The 14,025-nt window shown below is 40.1% G+C and overlaps 1 protein-coding gene across 1 annotated transcript; it reads left to right on the plus strand.

The window, feature by feature from the left end:
• The first annotated feature begins 6,435 nt into the window (after positions 1-6,435).
• On the plus strand, positions 6,436-11,042 carry notum1a (notum, palmitoleoyl-protein carboxylesterase a). The gene is made up of 10 exons (XM_072443280.1): positions 6,436-7,589; positions 8,660-8,712; positions 8,786-8,881; positions 9,197-9,257; positions 9,342-9,503; positions 9,589-9,780; positions 9,867-9,964; positions 10,094-10,241; positions 10,327-10,374; positions 10,584-11,042. Exons 1-10 carry the CDS (start codon positions 6,931-6,933, stop codon positions 10,885-10,887), a joined length of 1,821 nt encoding a protein of 606 aa, XP_072299381.1. The 5' UTR covers positions 6,436-6,930; the 3' UTR covers positions 10,888-11,042.
• Positions 11,043-14,025: the final 2,983 nt, after the last annotated feature.

Genomic DNA, 14,025 nt, shown 5'->3' on the forward strand with positions numbered 1-14,025 from the left:
AAATGTTTGATATATTGCCACTAAACCACTAAAATAATGATAAGTTGCAGTCCTAATATATGGTCTTCAAAAGAGTTTTTAAAAATGTGAAATGTTAATGTTAACAATGGTGACAACAGTACTCGGGTCAGACGTACAAGAAGGCTGTGTCCCATTCAGAAGGATTCACACACTCAGCAGCACTCATCTGCACAAAAGGGCAGAACAACAATATTACGGCGTCTGCTGAGTGCCTACCCCCCAGTAAAAACATTTCTTGTGGGAGTCCGCCTCACCAAGCTCTCTTCTCATATAAAAACACAAAGCAGAGTGTACTCGGACAGCTGCTGCTCGAACGTCCCGCGGAGAACAGAGGGTGAGCTTTGAAGATCTTGACCTTCTGGAACAATAAAACGCCATCATCAAACACTCTCCTGAGACAGACTCCTGACCCACACGTCCAAGTGTCTGCTCCACATCGCTCATATTTAACCGGGTTTTGGGGTGATGTTTGTTACGCCGTTAAAATTGTTAATACTTCAGTCCATAAATAACATAAATGTGATGGTTTCCAAATATATTTTCTCACAATTTTTTTAAATTTTTTGGCATATTATACTACTAAATAGTTAATAAATTACCATTGGGCCAGATAAATGTGAATGTATTTATAATTCAAATATGAATCCTTTTTTAAAACTTTTTTTTTTACAAAACAAAGATAAGATTAACAACAAAATAAAAACAATTGAAACCAGAAAACGCAAAAACTTAAAACTAACTGTGTGCCCCTGCTCAACCGCAGCCTCATCTCCACCATGCAACCTCCTTTATCTCCCCCGAACAGGTAGGTCACATGGTAACCAGCCCTGTATGAAGTCCAACATCTTTCTACGTTTGTAATGTCTAATTTTAGCCTTTCTAACACAGATCATTTCCGCTAATACCCATTTTATGGAGCCTATACAGGGAAAAAGAATACCTGAGAACGTTCTATTCTATTCCATTTACTCCAGGCTTCTTTAACATACCCGTCGATGTTTGCAAGAATTTAGTCCCATACGGTGAATGACTGATGTTAACCACTAACAGAAGCTAACAGGTTATTTTGCATGTGTATTCTGAGATGAGATCTGTTTCTTCATGTTTCTTCATGGTTACTCAACAGCCAGTCCAGACAAGCTGATCCACCACGCAAACGATCTGCACAAATATATCTCAGGGATTTTTAAATCTATATCTCGTTTCGTGCAACAAATCTGCTGACCAGATTCTGCTCGGGACCAGTCACAAGAGCAACACCCTCTCATTTCACCAGCGCCGCATTACAACCAGACTGGGGTTGTTCTGTTTACCTGCACGCGCCGCACGACCAAAACAACATTGTAGGTTCCATGCCAACCTAGTCTCTGTTTTGGGACCTGCCAGCTGACACACTTTGCTCATCACACGGAGCTCTGGAGGCCTCCCTCTGACCACATGTTAATCTTTACAGGCTGCTCAAGGAAGCGGTGTTGACAGCCGCGATTTGAGGTCACCCAGGGGTCAGAGGTCAAGCACTTCCTGCTGACATGAAAGCACATCCCAGCACACCTTGCTCTCCGTATCTGTCATCCATTCGCCTGACCATCTGTACCTTCATAATCTGGAGCTCATAGGATCCAAACAAAAGCCATGTGTTAATTACCTTTGAAGGTGTATTGACTCGAGAGGGTCCCGGCCGACGTTCATCTGGTTTTCAAAGAGAACAAGTTACGCTTCACAGTTGTATACTACAGTTGTTCACTATTACTTGTACATGCCTGGTGTGACTGTGTTTCTTTTTTTTTTTTTACAAGGATAAACAGGCCTTTTTCTTATGGGTTCTTAACTCTTTTAGCTACACTCTCACTTCAATAAGTTCATTAGAGAGAAAGTTGTTGCACACTAGAATTAGGGGCTGCACCTGTCATCCAGATGTGTGGGCATTCACGCTGAAGGAATTTCTTCTATTGCTTTTACGCACAACTAATTATTCTCCACACCATTACTACTAAGCAATTACAAGATTATTTACTACAATGGTTGCCTCATCACAAAAACAGCTCATTGACCGACCAAAAGCATGTAAGGCGGATACCAAGGACATTAAGCGATCAAAGCCAGAGAAGTAATCTGCTCCTTAGTCATCAACAACAATGAAATGTGTTGCCCTTCTGATAGCTCTAGTACTTGTGAGTAAAACCTGACTAACACGTTTGTCTTCCCATAAATGACCGCGATCTTCCGGCCACAGGAGAAAGGAAAGAGGGTGAGGCCCACTATATTCCCAAATGGATATATTACCTTGTTTTGAATAAATGCTTCCACAAGCAAACCACAAAGTGACCTCAAAAACAAAGATTTTTTGGACAACCCCATTTCAGGATATTTGAACAGTGTCTTATCCTCAGTTCCACCATATACAACATTCGATGGTCTTTCTGTGTGTGTTAGGCGCTTTAGGGTCACTCTCACTTCATACTCCAATGATATGCAGTCGTTCTGGACATCCTCTGCATGAATATAAGCAAACACAGGCAGCGATCCTTTGATAGTCCTCATCGTCAGTTTCCAGTCAGGGGATGGTCAGGAGCCCGCAGACACCTCCTGATCCCAGACTAGACTGTGTGATGTGGGCAGCAGACTATGTTTTCATCTGACCAACAGGTGAGGACAGCGGGCAATCCTGTGAAGCTGCAAGATAAAAAGATGATGTATATTTTTTTTGCTTTGAATGGTCATTGGTAGTAAATCCGAGTAGACACACCTTGGACAATCGCCAGTCGTGATTACATTTTGTATGTAATTGTCAGCTCACCAATCCTTTAGTTGCCGTACCAACACTGTCAACCCTTCACTCATATGTTTATTGATAAATCTACTCATGCATAGCTTTAGATCAAACTCAAGACCTCTTTTTTGCCAATTGCACCCTTTTCTAATTTCCATACCATATAGGAAGCTGGATACATTTGAAAAAATATATAATAAAGTATAAGGAAAAGCTTTGTACACTGTACATTTTGAATTAGATGCGAGACAGTTAATTAAAGAGTCTATTGATCCCATATTAAGCTATAAACACAATCTAAAAAGATGTTTGAGATGACAGGGGCAACAAATAGATAATTACTGAGAAATGGGCCATAATCCACTATATTTAAGTGCTATCCAGCATAAAAGGAAACATGAATATTCTCAGTCCTTTGAAGTGACATTTAGTGTATGCAAATTTGAAAATAAACGGCACACCACCGTTTTTAACTATGGGTGTAAATGTGGACACGATGATTTCAGATTCCTGCATGAAAATTCCCAGGCCTGGAAGAAGCCATGGAAAATAATTAAGCAGCGCGAGTGATGTCATTATGATGAAAGGCGGCCGTGTCAGACAGTTGGCGACGATGGGTGTCTCTTTGCCCACAGCCCACTACAGACCAAAATATGACATCAAAGCAGGTAGTGGAGGCCAGACCAACCGACTGGCACTCACGATTGTCTTCTTCAATTACAGGAGCCCCTTTTTCCCATTCAGAGGAAGAGTGAAGATGGCTTATTGGTGCTAAGAGTGTGTCATTATTAATCAAGTAAACTTCACGACATGGCAGAGGCTTTCGTAGTCGTAGGGTGGGTGGGTGGGGGGGGGGGTTAACATTACGGCTGATTTTCCAGATTAAATTTAGCACGGAATATCCTTTAACCAGCCCTAATCCGTCCTATTTTTACTTTACTATACGTTGTAATAAAGGGGGGGGGGGGGGGGGGGAAAGAGTAATGTCTATGTTTTACAGCAGGATGTGGAATTCAAGCAGGAAAACAGGACAGAATGAATAATGTATTGTAGCGCTATACCGTCATGTAATAAGGGCTTTTCCATGTCCTTTCGCAAATTTGAGACATAATCATCCAAGGTTTCATCCTCCTCCCGACTCCTCTGAGATGCAAGGGAAAGATGACTGTCGCCTTTCTGATGGTAATAATAGCAGGTCTAGTGTGGTAATTGGCTCTGCTCCTTAACTCCGTTGCTACCTAGCATACGAGAATGATGATTCAGACACGGCACGAATGGAAAACTCCTAAAGACAAACAAAAACGTACTTACTAAAGGTCGGGCACTCCTCTTACATTCTCTGACATTCTATTAAACTCTTCATAAACAACAGTTCATTTCTACTTTTCAGCAATCACTGAAGATGAAAGGGTAAACAGCTGACGTGAAATAGCAGGAATATTTGGTTCCCCAGTGGTGCCAGAGAGACCCCAAATGCAAAAGATATGTCCTATCTTGAAAGAGTTCATTTTTATCAAACAAGGCATCATCTGCAACCAATAGACAGCCTTACGAAATGAGAGCCTGCTGGACAGATGTCTCCATGGCGCTCCTTGCGCTCAAGCTCCGATCTTTTACATCCATGGGCTTCGGTGGCACCTCTTGACTTAAGTCAGGATCAAGGCTGTTTACGGATCCCCTGGAAAATTTCAAATGGAACAGGCACATAAAAAAGGGGCACTTCGCTGGTATGTTAACACCCAAAAAGACCTTGGTGGAACTTCTTGTTTGGGGTTTGAAACAATAAGTATGGGAAAAAAGAAAGACCTGCTTTCTGCTAACATGACAGGAAACAGAAGCTGGGAATTTTCAAAGGAACGAAGTGCTCTATTATTAGCAATGACAATATAAAGGAATACTCAAACGTGAACATAGGAACCAAGCAAATAACATAGACGTTTTTGGATGGACATTTTATAGTGGGCAATGGTGCTATAACGGTTACACACATATACTACATATCCATCTATAATCATATATCTATATCTATATCTATATATATATATTTATATTTATAGACAATTTTTAGTTACTTTATAAGATAAGAAAACCCAAACAACAATTCAGTCGGACTCATTTCACCTGGAATGGATTATGAAGACTTCGAGATCCCTTTTGTCCAGGCTTTTAGCAGATTTCCACACTTAAACACTTTGTGGTATAATACCACTAAGTCTGAGGCTTTGCTATTGTGACCTTTATGGGATTTACAGCTGCTTTTCAGCCATCCCAATCCCTAACCTGATCTCATATGTTTTAGGCTTTGACTGTCTACTGTTCACGCTCCTCTTAAGGTGGCAATTTTCAAGAATTTAAAAGAAAGTTTTTGATGATATATAAAAGTTTTATGGATGGTGATCCCTGCTTTGTTCTTCCAATGAGGACCTCCACCTGTTTCTGATGATGTGAGCCAGAGCCTGTCCCTTTCAAGAGGCTGATCCCTCCTGATCTCTTTGATGTAACCTGACCTAACAGTTCCAACTTGCAGGATTTGATGATCACGGATGGACCCTGGACAAAGGCATGTGCGAATCAAAACTAACAGGCACAAGGAGAGAGATGGGAAGAGGGGAATGTGTGAGCAGAACTGACACAGCTCTGATGTATCAGGCAGGCAAACGGTCACATGATCAATGCTGCCAGCCTGGACTTAAGCAGTAAAACCTGTGGATCTGAGAGGGCACATGCAACTGATCGGAGATGAAAGACAGGCTTTGACTTTCACAGGAGGCCTGGAGTGGTAGTGGGGGCTGGAGGGGGCAAAAGGGGCACTTTTAGGGGGACGCTATCAGAACAGCTGGGTCATTTTGAAATGACCTAAATCTAGAATTAATCCATTGAGACCAACAAGGCTAAAGCTGTTTTGATGGAGATGAATACAGATTTAATGGAATAACAAGGAAACTCCAAGGTTTCAATTACATTTGAATTTAAATTTCAAGACTCATCAAATATTGCAAAACTCATTGTCAATTGACACACTTTTGAAATGTTGTATCAGCAATTGCCAATAATCTGCACAGATTTCTTTTTCCACAACATTAGCAATTATGTAACCACCAAAGCAGCTCTTTGTTCTGTTGGATGCAGGAAGATGGCATCACAGGGAAATCTATCAAGTGTGAAGTGTTAAGCCATGAGCGATCACTTGTGCACTTAAATCCTCCGTCTCATTTTACCTTACTGCTCTTGCTTCATGGGACATTCTGACACAGAGTGGGAGCATTTCCTCACTGCAGTGACAGTGCCAGAAGCCGGCATCCATCTGAGAGTGATTTAAGGCTTACATTTTTGGGAATGACTTGTGATAAAACAGGGAGGTATGTACAGGTCAAAGTGACTACAGGTTCAATGCTCTATATGCAGAGCCTCTGCTTGTGGGCCACATGTTTTAATCTATACAAGCATCCGTTTGAAGTTTCCAATGAATACCATCGGTCCTGCTGGTTACTTCATATCCATCTTACCTGGCTCACATTCATGGCACTTCAACATCCTTCAGGCAAGCTTATTAACCAAGGGGCCATGCCTCATTTGGACAGGTGTCTATCTGTCTTTAAAAAGGCCAGTCCGTTTTTTACTTCTTATAAAGCTATTGTGTCTGCAAATTCAGTTCATTTTCAGACTAAAAAGCAGGCTTCGCAATAGGATGCTCTGTTTGGCTTAAAATATACTGTAGAGCAAACGACTTTGTACAAGGCAGCAGTGGGAGGGAGAAGAGACAAGAGGGAAAGAGTGATGGTTGCTTTGATCTCAGGAGGCCCTCCATGAATAAAAAAAGAGAAACGTTCTTTCTTAAACATACACAAACAACTCAGGGAGTCACAAACTGTTGGATTATATTATATTGGGTCAAAATATCATTTGGAAGCTCATTTCCCTGTAAACAGAAAAGCCAATATGGTCTGTAACTGCGTGTGACGCATGTTGACGTCGAAGCAAGTGTGTAATAAGATGCGCATTCTCACTTCATAAATTTATGGCGGAGTGGGAAATGGCCATTTGAATGCCAATAAAAGCCACCACATCAAATGAAACAACGTGGATCAAAAGGACCGAGCGCACGGACTTTTTTCCCACTATAAATTCAGAGGGGGTAGATGGAGAGGGGACGTCTGCCACGCTTGATCATTCCCCGAGTCCTGCCCCACTTCAGCCATTGGTTGGGAGGGAAAACGAGGGGGGAAAGTTTGAATAAAATACAAAAAATACAAGCGCATGGCACGAGTGTTGTCGTTCGTGTTGGCTCCGTCTCGCAGCGCATGACTTGGCACGTAACAGCAACAGCGCAGAGACACATCCACGGAGGATTTAAATCAACTGGTGCATTTCTGGAAAGCGGAGAAGTGTCCAAAAGCCCTGCGATATTAAAACCTTTTTCGCACATTTGTGAAGCAGCTGGGAAGAACATGCCAAAAGCCGACGCGATGACAGCTTTCAAAGTGCTTTCGTCTTCTGTGCTGATGCTGGTGCTGATGCAGCCCGGGGCTCTGTGCGCGCGGAGGTTCCGTGGTGGCCGCAACCCGCAACCGCGCCGCTCCTCGCCTCCTCCCACTTACCGCGCAGACCCGGGGGAGGCCACGGAGAGCTTCCCGCTGGACTTCACCGCAGTTGAGGAGAACATGGATAACTTCATGACGCAGGTGAAGAACCTGGCGCAGTCTCTCTATCCTTGTTCTGCGCAAAAGCTCGACTACGACATGAAGTTACATTTTTTGGAAAATACATCGACCACCTGCAACGATGGAAGCCCTGCAGGGTAAGTGGAGCCTGCAACACCTGCAGAACATCTACAACACTGTCATGTGTTTGACATGCAAACTCAGGTTACTGTACTAACGCAAAGAGGGTGGAAAGCTGTGCATAAACGTTCTCTATTAAAAAAAAAAGGGGAAAGAAGCTTAAATCATCGAATAAAAAAACAAATCCGCACGTTGTATCTTTTCATTTGACTTCTCTGAACATGATTCTCACAACTGCAACTTATTTTGCGATAGCATGAGACTGTGTCAAAAAGCATCGTAGGAACAACAGTGCTCTTCCATTGAAGTAATCGTAATTAGAAATCTAGAGATGGCCATCATATTATAATAAATGTAAAAATGATTTATTGAAAGAGTTAAATATATTTAAAATTCCTGTGTTGATGCATAAGTGTGTCCGTTATTATAGACATTCCTACTGGAACATTATAGCCTTAATGCCAGTCAAGCTTTGACTGTATTCTTTGATAATGGTCATAAATGCATTAAAATGCATGTCTCTGTGGATTTAGTGAGTGGACTAATTCCTTTTAAATCCCAAAGTGCTCTTGGATGTTCTGAGGCACCCAGTTCCTGGCAGATGGCGACTTCATTCATAGCATTCACTGCTAATCCAGAGGGACAGTAACGGTCTCCATGGATGAAGTCACCAGAGTCAAATAAAATTGGTCTTGGAAAAATACATTTATTTTTATGACTTCACATCATAAATTGATTCATTGCAATAACAGAAGTTATTCAGTGAGGCTCAGACATAACAAATCTACTTTCTTAAAGGTCACTCATATTTGGCAACCACTTGAATAAGTCACATTATTCAAGTTGGGTGGAAATGCTTTCAACACATGAACTCTCCCCACAATACCTCTACAAATGAATGTATTTTTGTGGCAATACTGATGTTTGATAACAAATTAAAACAAATAAGTACTTAATTACATATCATTTTGCACATACACTATAAATGACAAAACTCTATATTGTGATTCATTCAGCATCTTCCTCTTGTGTTTTCTGTTTGAATATCTCCTACATCTGCTGTATCTTAACTTTTGGTCTCTTTTAGATATTACCTGAAGGAATCTCGTGGAAGCAGACGGTGGCTGATATTTTTAGAAGGTTAGAAAAAAAAGAATCACAATGATCAATTATGTTTTCCATCAATGTATAAATGTTAATTATTTTTGTTCAGGTGGATGGTACTGCTTCAACAAAGAAAACTGTGACAGTCGATATGAGACCATGAGGAGACTGATGAGCTCATCCAAGTGGCCCCAAACGAAAACAGGTGAGCTTGGACTAGTCTGCGAACACTCATTCGTTCATTGGGTTAGTAAGTCATGACTATTGTGGTGAAATAATACTCCAAATGAGACTTTAATGTGCTGTTAATTAAAGGGGCTTTACATGTTCATCTTCCATACCCCATCATAATGCAGCAGCAGTATATGGCTACCTGGCGCCCGCTGCAGTGGAAAAGGATACACTTCCCTCAGCCCTGTAGCGTAATAACTGTAATCCATGTTGTAATGATGATGAGGAGGAAGAGGATGTGTCTGGGAGTGCCTCAATACTAATAATACATGTCAATCTGTGGCTCTAGGTACAGGAATTCTGTCTCCACTCCCAGAGGAAAACCCTCATTGGTGGAATGCAAACATGGTGTAAGTCTTAGTCAGTGTGCTTATTGAAGTCTGCACAATTCTCTAACAGACTCTTAACCTAGTATTTTTGTGTTGTTTGTGCAGGTTTATTCCCTATTGCTCAAGTGACGCGTGGAGCGGTGCCTCGGCCAAAACAGAACAAAGCGGCTATGCGTTTATGGGATCTCTTATTATTCAAGAAGTGGTGAAGGACCTTCTAAACAAAGGTCTTGAAAATGCAAAGGTCCTTCTACTTGCAGGAAGCAGGTAAATTTTGCTACCTTTTTGCCATTTAATTTCGATGTACATGTCCTACTGTGCTCTCATCTTACACATGCACTTACAAACACAGTGCTGGAGGTACTGGAGTCCTGCTGAATGTAGATCGCGTGGCGGAGCTTTTGGAAGGACTGGGGCACACTTCAATTCAAGTACGTGGTCTCGCCGATTCGGGATGGTTCCTGGACAACAAGCAGTACCACTTCACCGACTGCGTGGACACGGTCAGCTGTTCTCCCACCGAGACAATCAAGCGAGGCATCAAGTAGGTTCATATGAAATTAAAAATAAAAACCAGGGAATATAATTAATGATGTTGTTTATTCATACCATCTCGGTTGGTTCCTTCAGATTTTGGGGAGCAGTAGTTCCAGAGAAATGCAAAAAGAGCTATGAAGGAGAGGAGTGGAACTGTTTCTTTGGTTACCGAGTCTTTTCATCAATAAAAAGTATGTTTGATCGCAATATAAAACACACATTTATAAGAATGTCAACTTGCTTGTTGACACATGGAGCCCATATTGTCTGCGTGATACATATTTAACAAATTTAAGGCAATATTACTTCTTTCTTTTCAGGCCCCGTCTTTGTGGTGCAGTGGTTATTTGATGAAGCCCAGTTGACAGTGGACAACATTCAGCTGACAGGCCAACCTGTGCAGGAAGGACAGTGGCGTTACATCCAAAACCTGGGAATTGAACTAAGGAAGACACTGAATAATGTCCCGTACGGTTACTTTTATGATTTAGAATGTTTTCAAATAAATAATCAAAAGTCTTGACAAGTTCTTTTTATTTTTTTCAAATTTTAGGGCAATGTTTGCTCCAGCATGTCTATCACATGAAGTGATTACAAGAACGTAAGTGGTGAAATGTTTCTGTTCCACAAATTGCATAAATTACTTATTATTGATTATCAAATTAAATGAAATTATGTGCCAGATAATGTTTTATTTTATAAATTATAATGTGACCATTACATTTGATGTTATCTAAAACAAAAACATTGCACTGATTTTACACAGGTTTTACACGTGACCTGACAGCGCCCTCTTGTGTTGTGTTGCAGGTACTGGATAGACATTCAAGTGAAAGGAACTTCCCTTCCCCGGGCCTTGCACTGCTGGGACCGTAGTCTCCAGGACCACAGGAATAATAAGGCTCCACCCAAAGGATGTCCTGTGCATTTGATTGACAGCTGCCCATGGCCACATTGTAACCCCACCTGTCCCACCATCAGAGACCAGTTCACTGGGCAAGAGATGAATGTCATCCAGTTCCTTATGCATATGGGTTTCGATGTGCAGAAGATGGCTCAGCAGCAGGGCATGGATCCCAGTAAACTTCTGGGCATGCTCAGCAGTGGCAGCTAAAACTGACACAGAAACAGTTTATTGCAGCTAGGTCCGCAGAGGACTGGCTGGTCATCGTGGCCAGTCTTATAAGTGATACCTTCAACGTTTTGTCAAAACTATTCTCTTACTGGCCCAATTCTAACTGACCTCATTAACATCATATTTTATTGTTATTATTTTTTTATGTGTGGCTCCTCACAGCTGGCAACAAGTCTAGCCATGAGCTATCACGATGACAAAGCACAACTTTCTGCTACACACAATTTAAATTATATGCTTCGTTAAAGAGAACAGAAACATTTGAATGTAATCCAGTTTTAAGGATATTTATGTTATAAACATAGGGTATATATATATATATATATATATATATATATATATATATATATATATATATATATATATATATATATATGATTCAGAATCAGGAGGACACAGGGACTTAATATGATGAGGAGAGAAAAGCACTGGATTACAGAAGGACAAGACAGTGTTCCATCCAAACAAAACATAACCTAAATACCAAATTTAAATTTAGAAACACTAAAGGCCAATGGTTTCCAAACGATTTATATTTGCTTATTACCTCCTTAAGACTTCAGACCAGTCCAGTGACCGCAGCGCGTACCTTTACTTTGACATAGTACTTATAAAATAGGTATGTGGATGCTACAAACATTATGTAATATCTAATAATTTGTATATATTTTAATTGGAAATGTGCTTCACACTTAAAACACTCTAAATTGGACTGGGAGATAAAACAATTGAAATATATTAAATCAAAAGCTCTTTCTACGTATCCGAACCACAGTTTGGGAAACACTGCTATAGGCTATATTATTCTATACTAGTACTATAAAAAGAAAAAAACACACAATGCACCAGAACTAGAGTGAAGACTGTCCACTTGTGTTTTCTTCTTTTCTTCTTGACCATGGTGCCAGTACAGTCCTGCTTCCTATAAACATCTGCTTCTGCAAACACGCTCCACATGTCAATGCAATGGACAATTAAAGGGCGACATATCTTGTGTATATTGTATAGGTTTCTCTAAGCATACAAAAGTAACCCCTTATATTTCATAATACAGATAATATAATGATATGTTGTATGTAACGTTTTAAAGACCTCTACTATCCAAACTCGAAGGAAAGGTATGACTATTTGTAATTTTATTCTGTAACATATAACAGTAAAAAGTTACATTCGTAATAATTTACATATTTATTTTGTTGTGTAAATCGTATTTATAATTGCTATTTTCACATAGAATTGGTTCTGTAAATTGTAAATATATTGCTGCTTGTTAACTGTGTTGACTGCATGTCTATGTATCAACCCTATTGGAGAATATAACTGTGCATAAATGACTAGTGAAATGTTATTTATCCAGATTCCAGAGGGGAAAACAATTATCTGCTTATGGGCGGTACTGTCTGTGGCCATGTTATCCCACTATCTAAATGTGAAAAGTTTGTAAATTACAACAAGAAGCCTAAAATCTGTGGAGTGATAGTTAATAGCATCCAGGCCAGTTCAATACCAATTAACATTGGTAATGTTATGGGTTTTAATGGTGTTCTAAAATAAGTATTGATTCTCTAAAATAAGTAGAGACTCTTTTAGAACAATATCAATACTATAGATCAACTGGTATTGAAAGTATTGAGCCTGAGTATAAATTTGCAAATATCTTCTTATTTATTCATTAACCTTTATTTAACGAGGTAAAAACCCATTGAGATCGTTTTCAAGGGTGACCTGGGCCTAAGTGGGAAACTGCAGCATGATTAAAAAAAAACAATTACATTTTTAAACAAGAGACATTTAAGTAACTACATTTAAAAGCACAGACCATTTTAATAGGATTTTCACTCTTTGTTTTTCAAGACCTCAGTGAAACCAGTTCATATCACCTCAGTTCAAACTGGAGAGTTCCAAGCATTGGGGGCAGCAGCAGAGCAAAAGGCTCACTTCCCCCAATCAGTCTGAACTCAAGGGACAGGCAAGTAATAAATGTGACTTAACAGATAGTTAAGTTGTGCACAGATAGATCCGTGCACAACCAGAAACTGTCCTATAGATTAGAGTCAACAAGTGAGCGTCCGAACACTGAGGCCAACTCAACCCTGGCAAACAGATCACAGTGATGGGGGAGTCTACCACAACCTGTCCCAAGTCTTAATGTGCAATGATAAACAGACTCCAGAAATTGAAGACGTTTAGCGTTTACATTAATATATAACATAAAAAAACATCAACATTAGGGCTGGGTATTGCCTAGTATCTCACGATACAATACAAATCCTGATACACAGGACTTGATTCGACATGGCTCCTGATTCATGGATATCCCTTAAAACAAGTGATAAAAGAGTACTAAAATTATGTTTTCATTAAGTAGAATAATGTTCACAATGTCCCTTAATATCAGAATAGAGCTGTTGAAGTCATATTTTCAGCTCCTGAGATTCAGCTTTGATGCAGCAGTCTATTGGTTCACAAGAGTAAAACACAGCAATGTTGTTTAAAAGTATCATGAATATCACACATCTCTGTGTAGATACACGTATTGCCAAGAAGTCTGTCATGATATATCACATTATTGTATTTAATTAGTCTCAACATAACATACTTGTTTAACCCAGCATATAAATTTAATGTACAAGCTAAACATCAACTGACTATCAAGGGTTGGACATTCAATTCAATTTATTTTATATTTTAACGCCGAAAATCACAACAGACGTTGCCTTGGAGGGCGACAGTGAAAAATGGTTCAAACAATGTTCATAGGGACTTGGCAATATCCCAGGGTCCCCTGTCCTTAGACCCTCCTTCTCGGCCAGGAAAAACTACAAAACCTCCTTGGGAAAAAAGTAGAAACCTGGAGGAGTTCCACAGTGAAGGAGAGATCTGACTCCCTCGCAAGATAGACAGTGGAGCTGGGCCTCCTCAGGAGGAGAACCAGTTCTTCGAGGCAGATGAGGAACTGTCCATATGTAGTAGAGTTAATAAGCTTACATACTGTATGCAATTTCTCATTCCAAACAGGTACTTTTCCTTCAACAATTAAAATGGCAAAGGTTATTCCTTACTTCATTCCTTCACAAATTATAGACATTTCAACAACAAAATTGTTGGATTATTGAT

Source organism: Eucyclogobius newberryi, unplaced genomic scaffold, assembly GCF_026437365.1.
Source record: "Eucyclogobius newberryi isolate DKJ021-1_F unplaced genomic scaffold, fEucNew1.0.hap1 SCAF_13, whole genome shotgun sequence".
In the NCBI taxonomy this organism is placed as follows: domain Eukaryota; kingdom Metazoa; phylum Chordata; class Actinopteri; order Gobiiformes; family Gobiidae; genus Eucyclogobius; species Eucyclogobius newberryi.

What these genes read in the sequence shown, in the direction of transcription:
- notum1a (XM_072443280.1), top strand. Translation starts at nt 6,931, where the DNA reads ATGGAGAGGGGACGTCTGCCACGCTTGATCATTCCCCGAGTCCTGCCC. An exon ending in ACAATCAAGCGAGGCATCAA is followed by an intron (nt 9,781 to 9,866) that starts GTAGGTTCATAT and finishes TGGTTCCTTCAG; the next exon opens with ATTTTGGGGAGCAGTAGTTC. An exon ending in AAGACACTGAATAATGTCCC is followed by an intron (nt 10,242 to 10,326) that starts GTACGGTTACTT and finishes TTCAAATTTTAG; the next exon opens with GGCAATGTTTGCTCCAGCAT.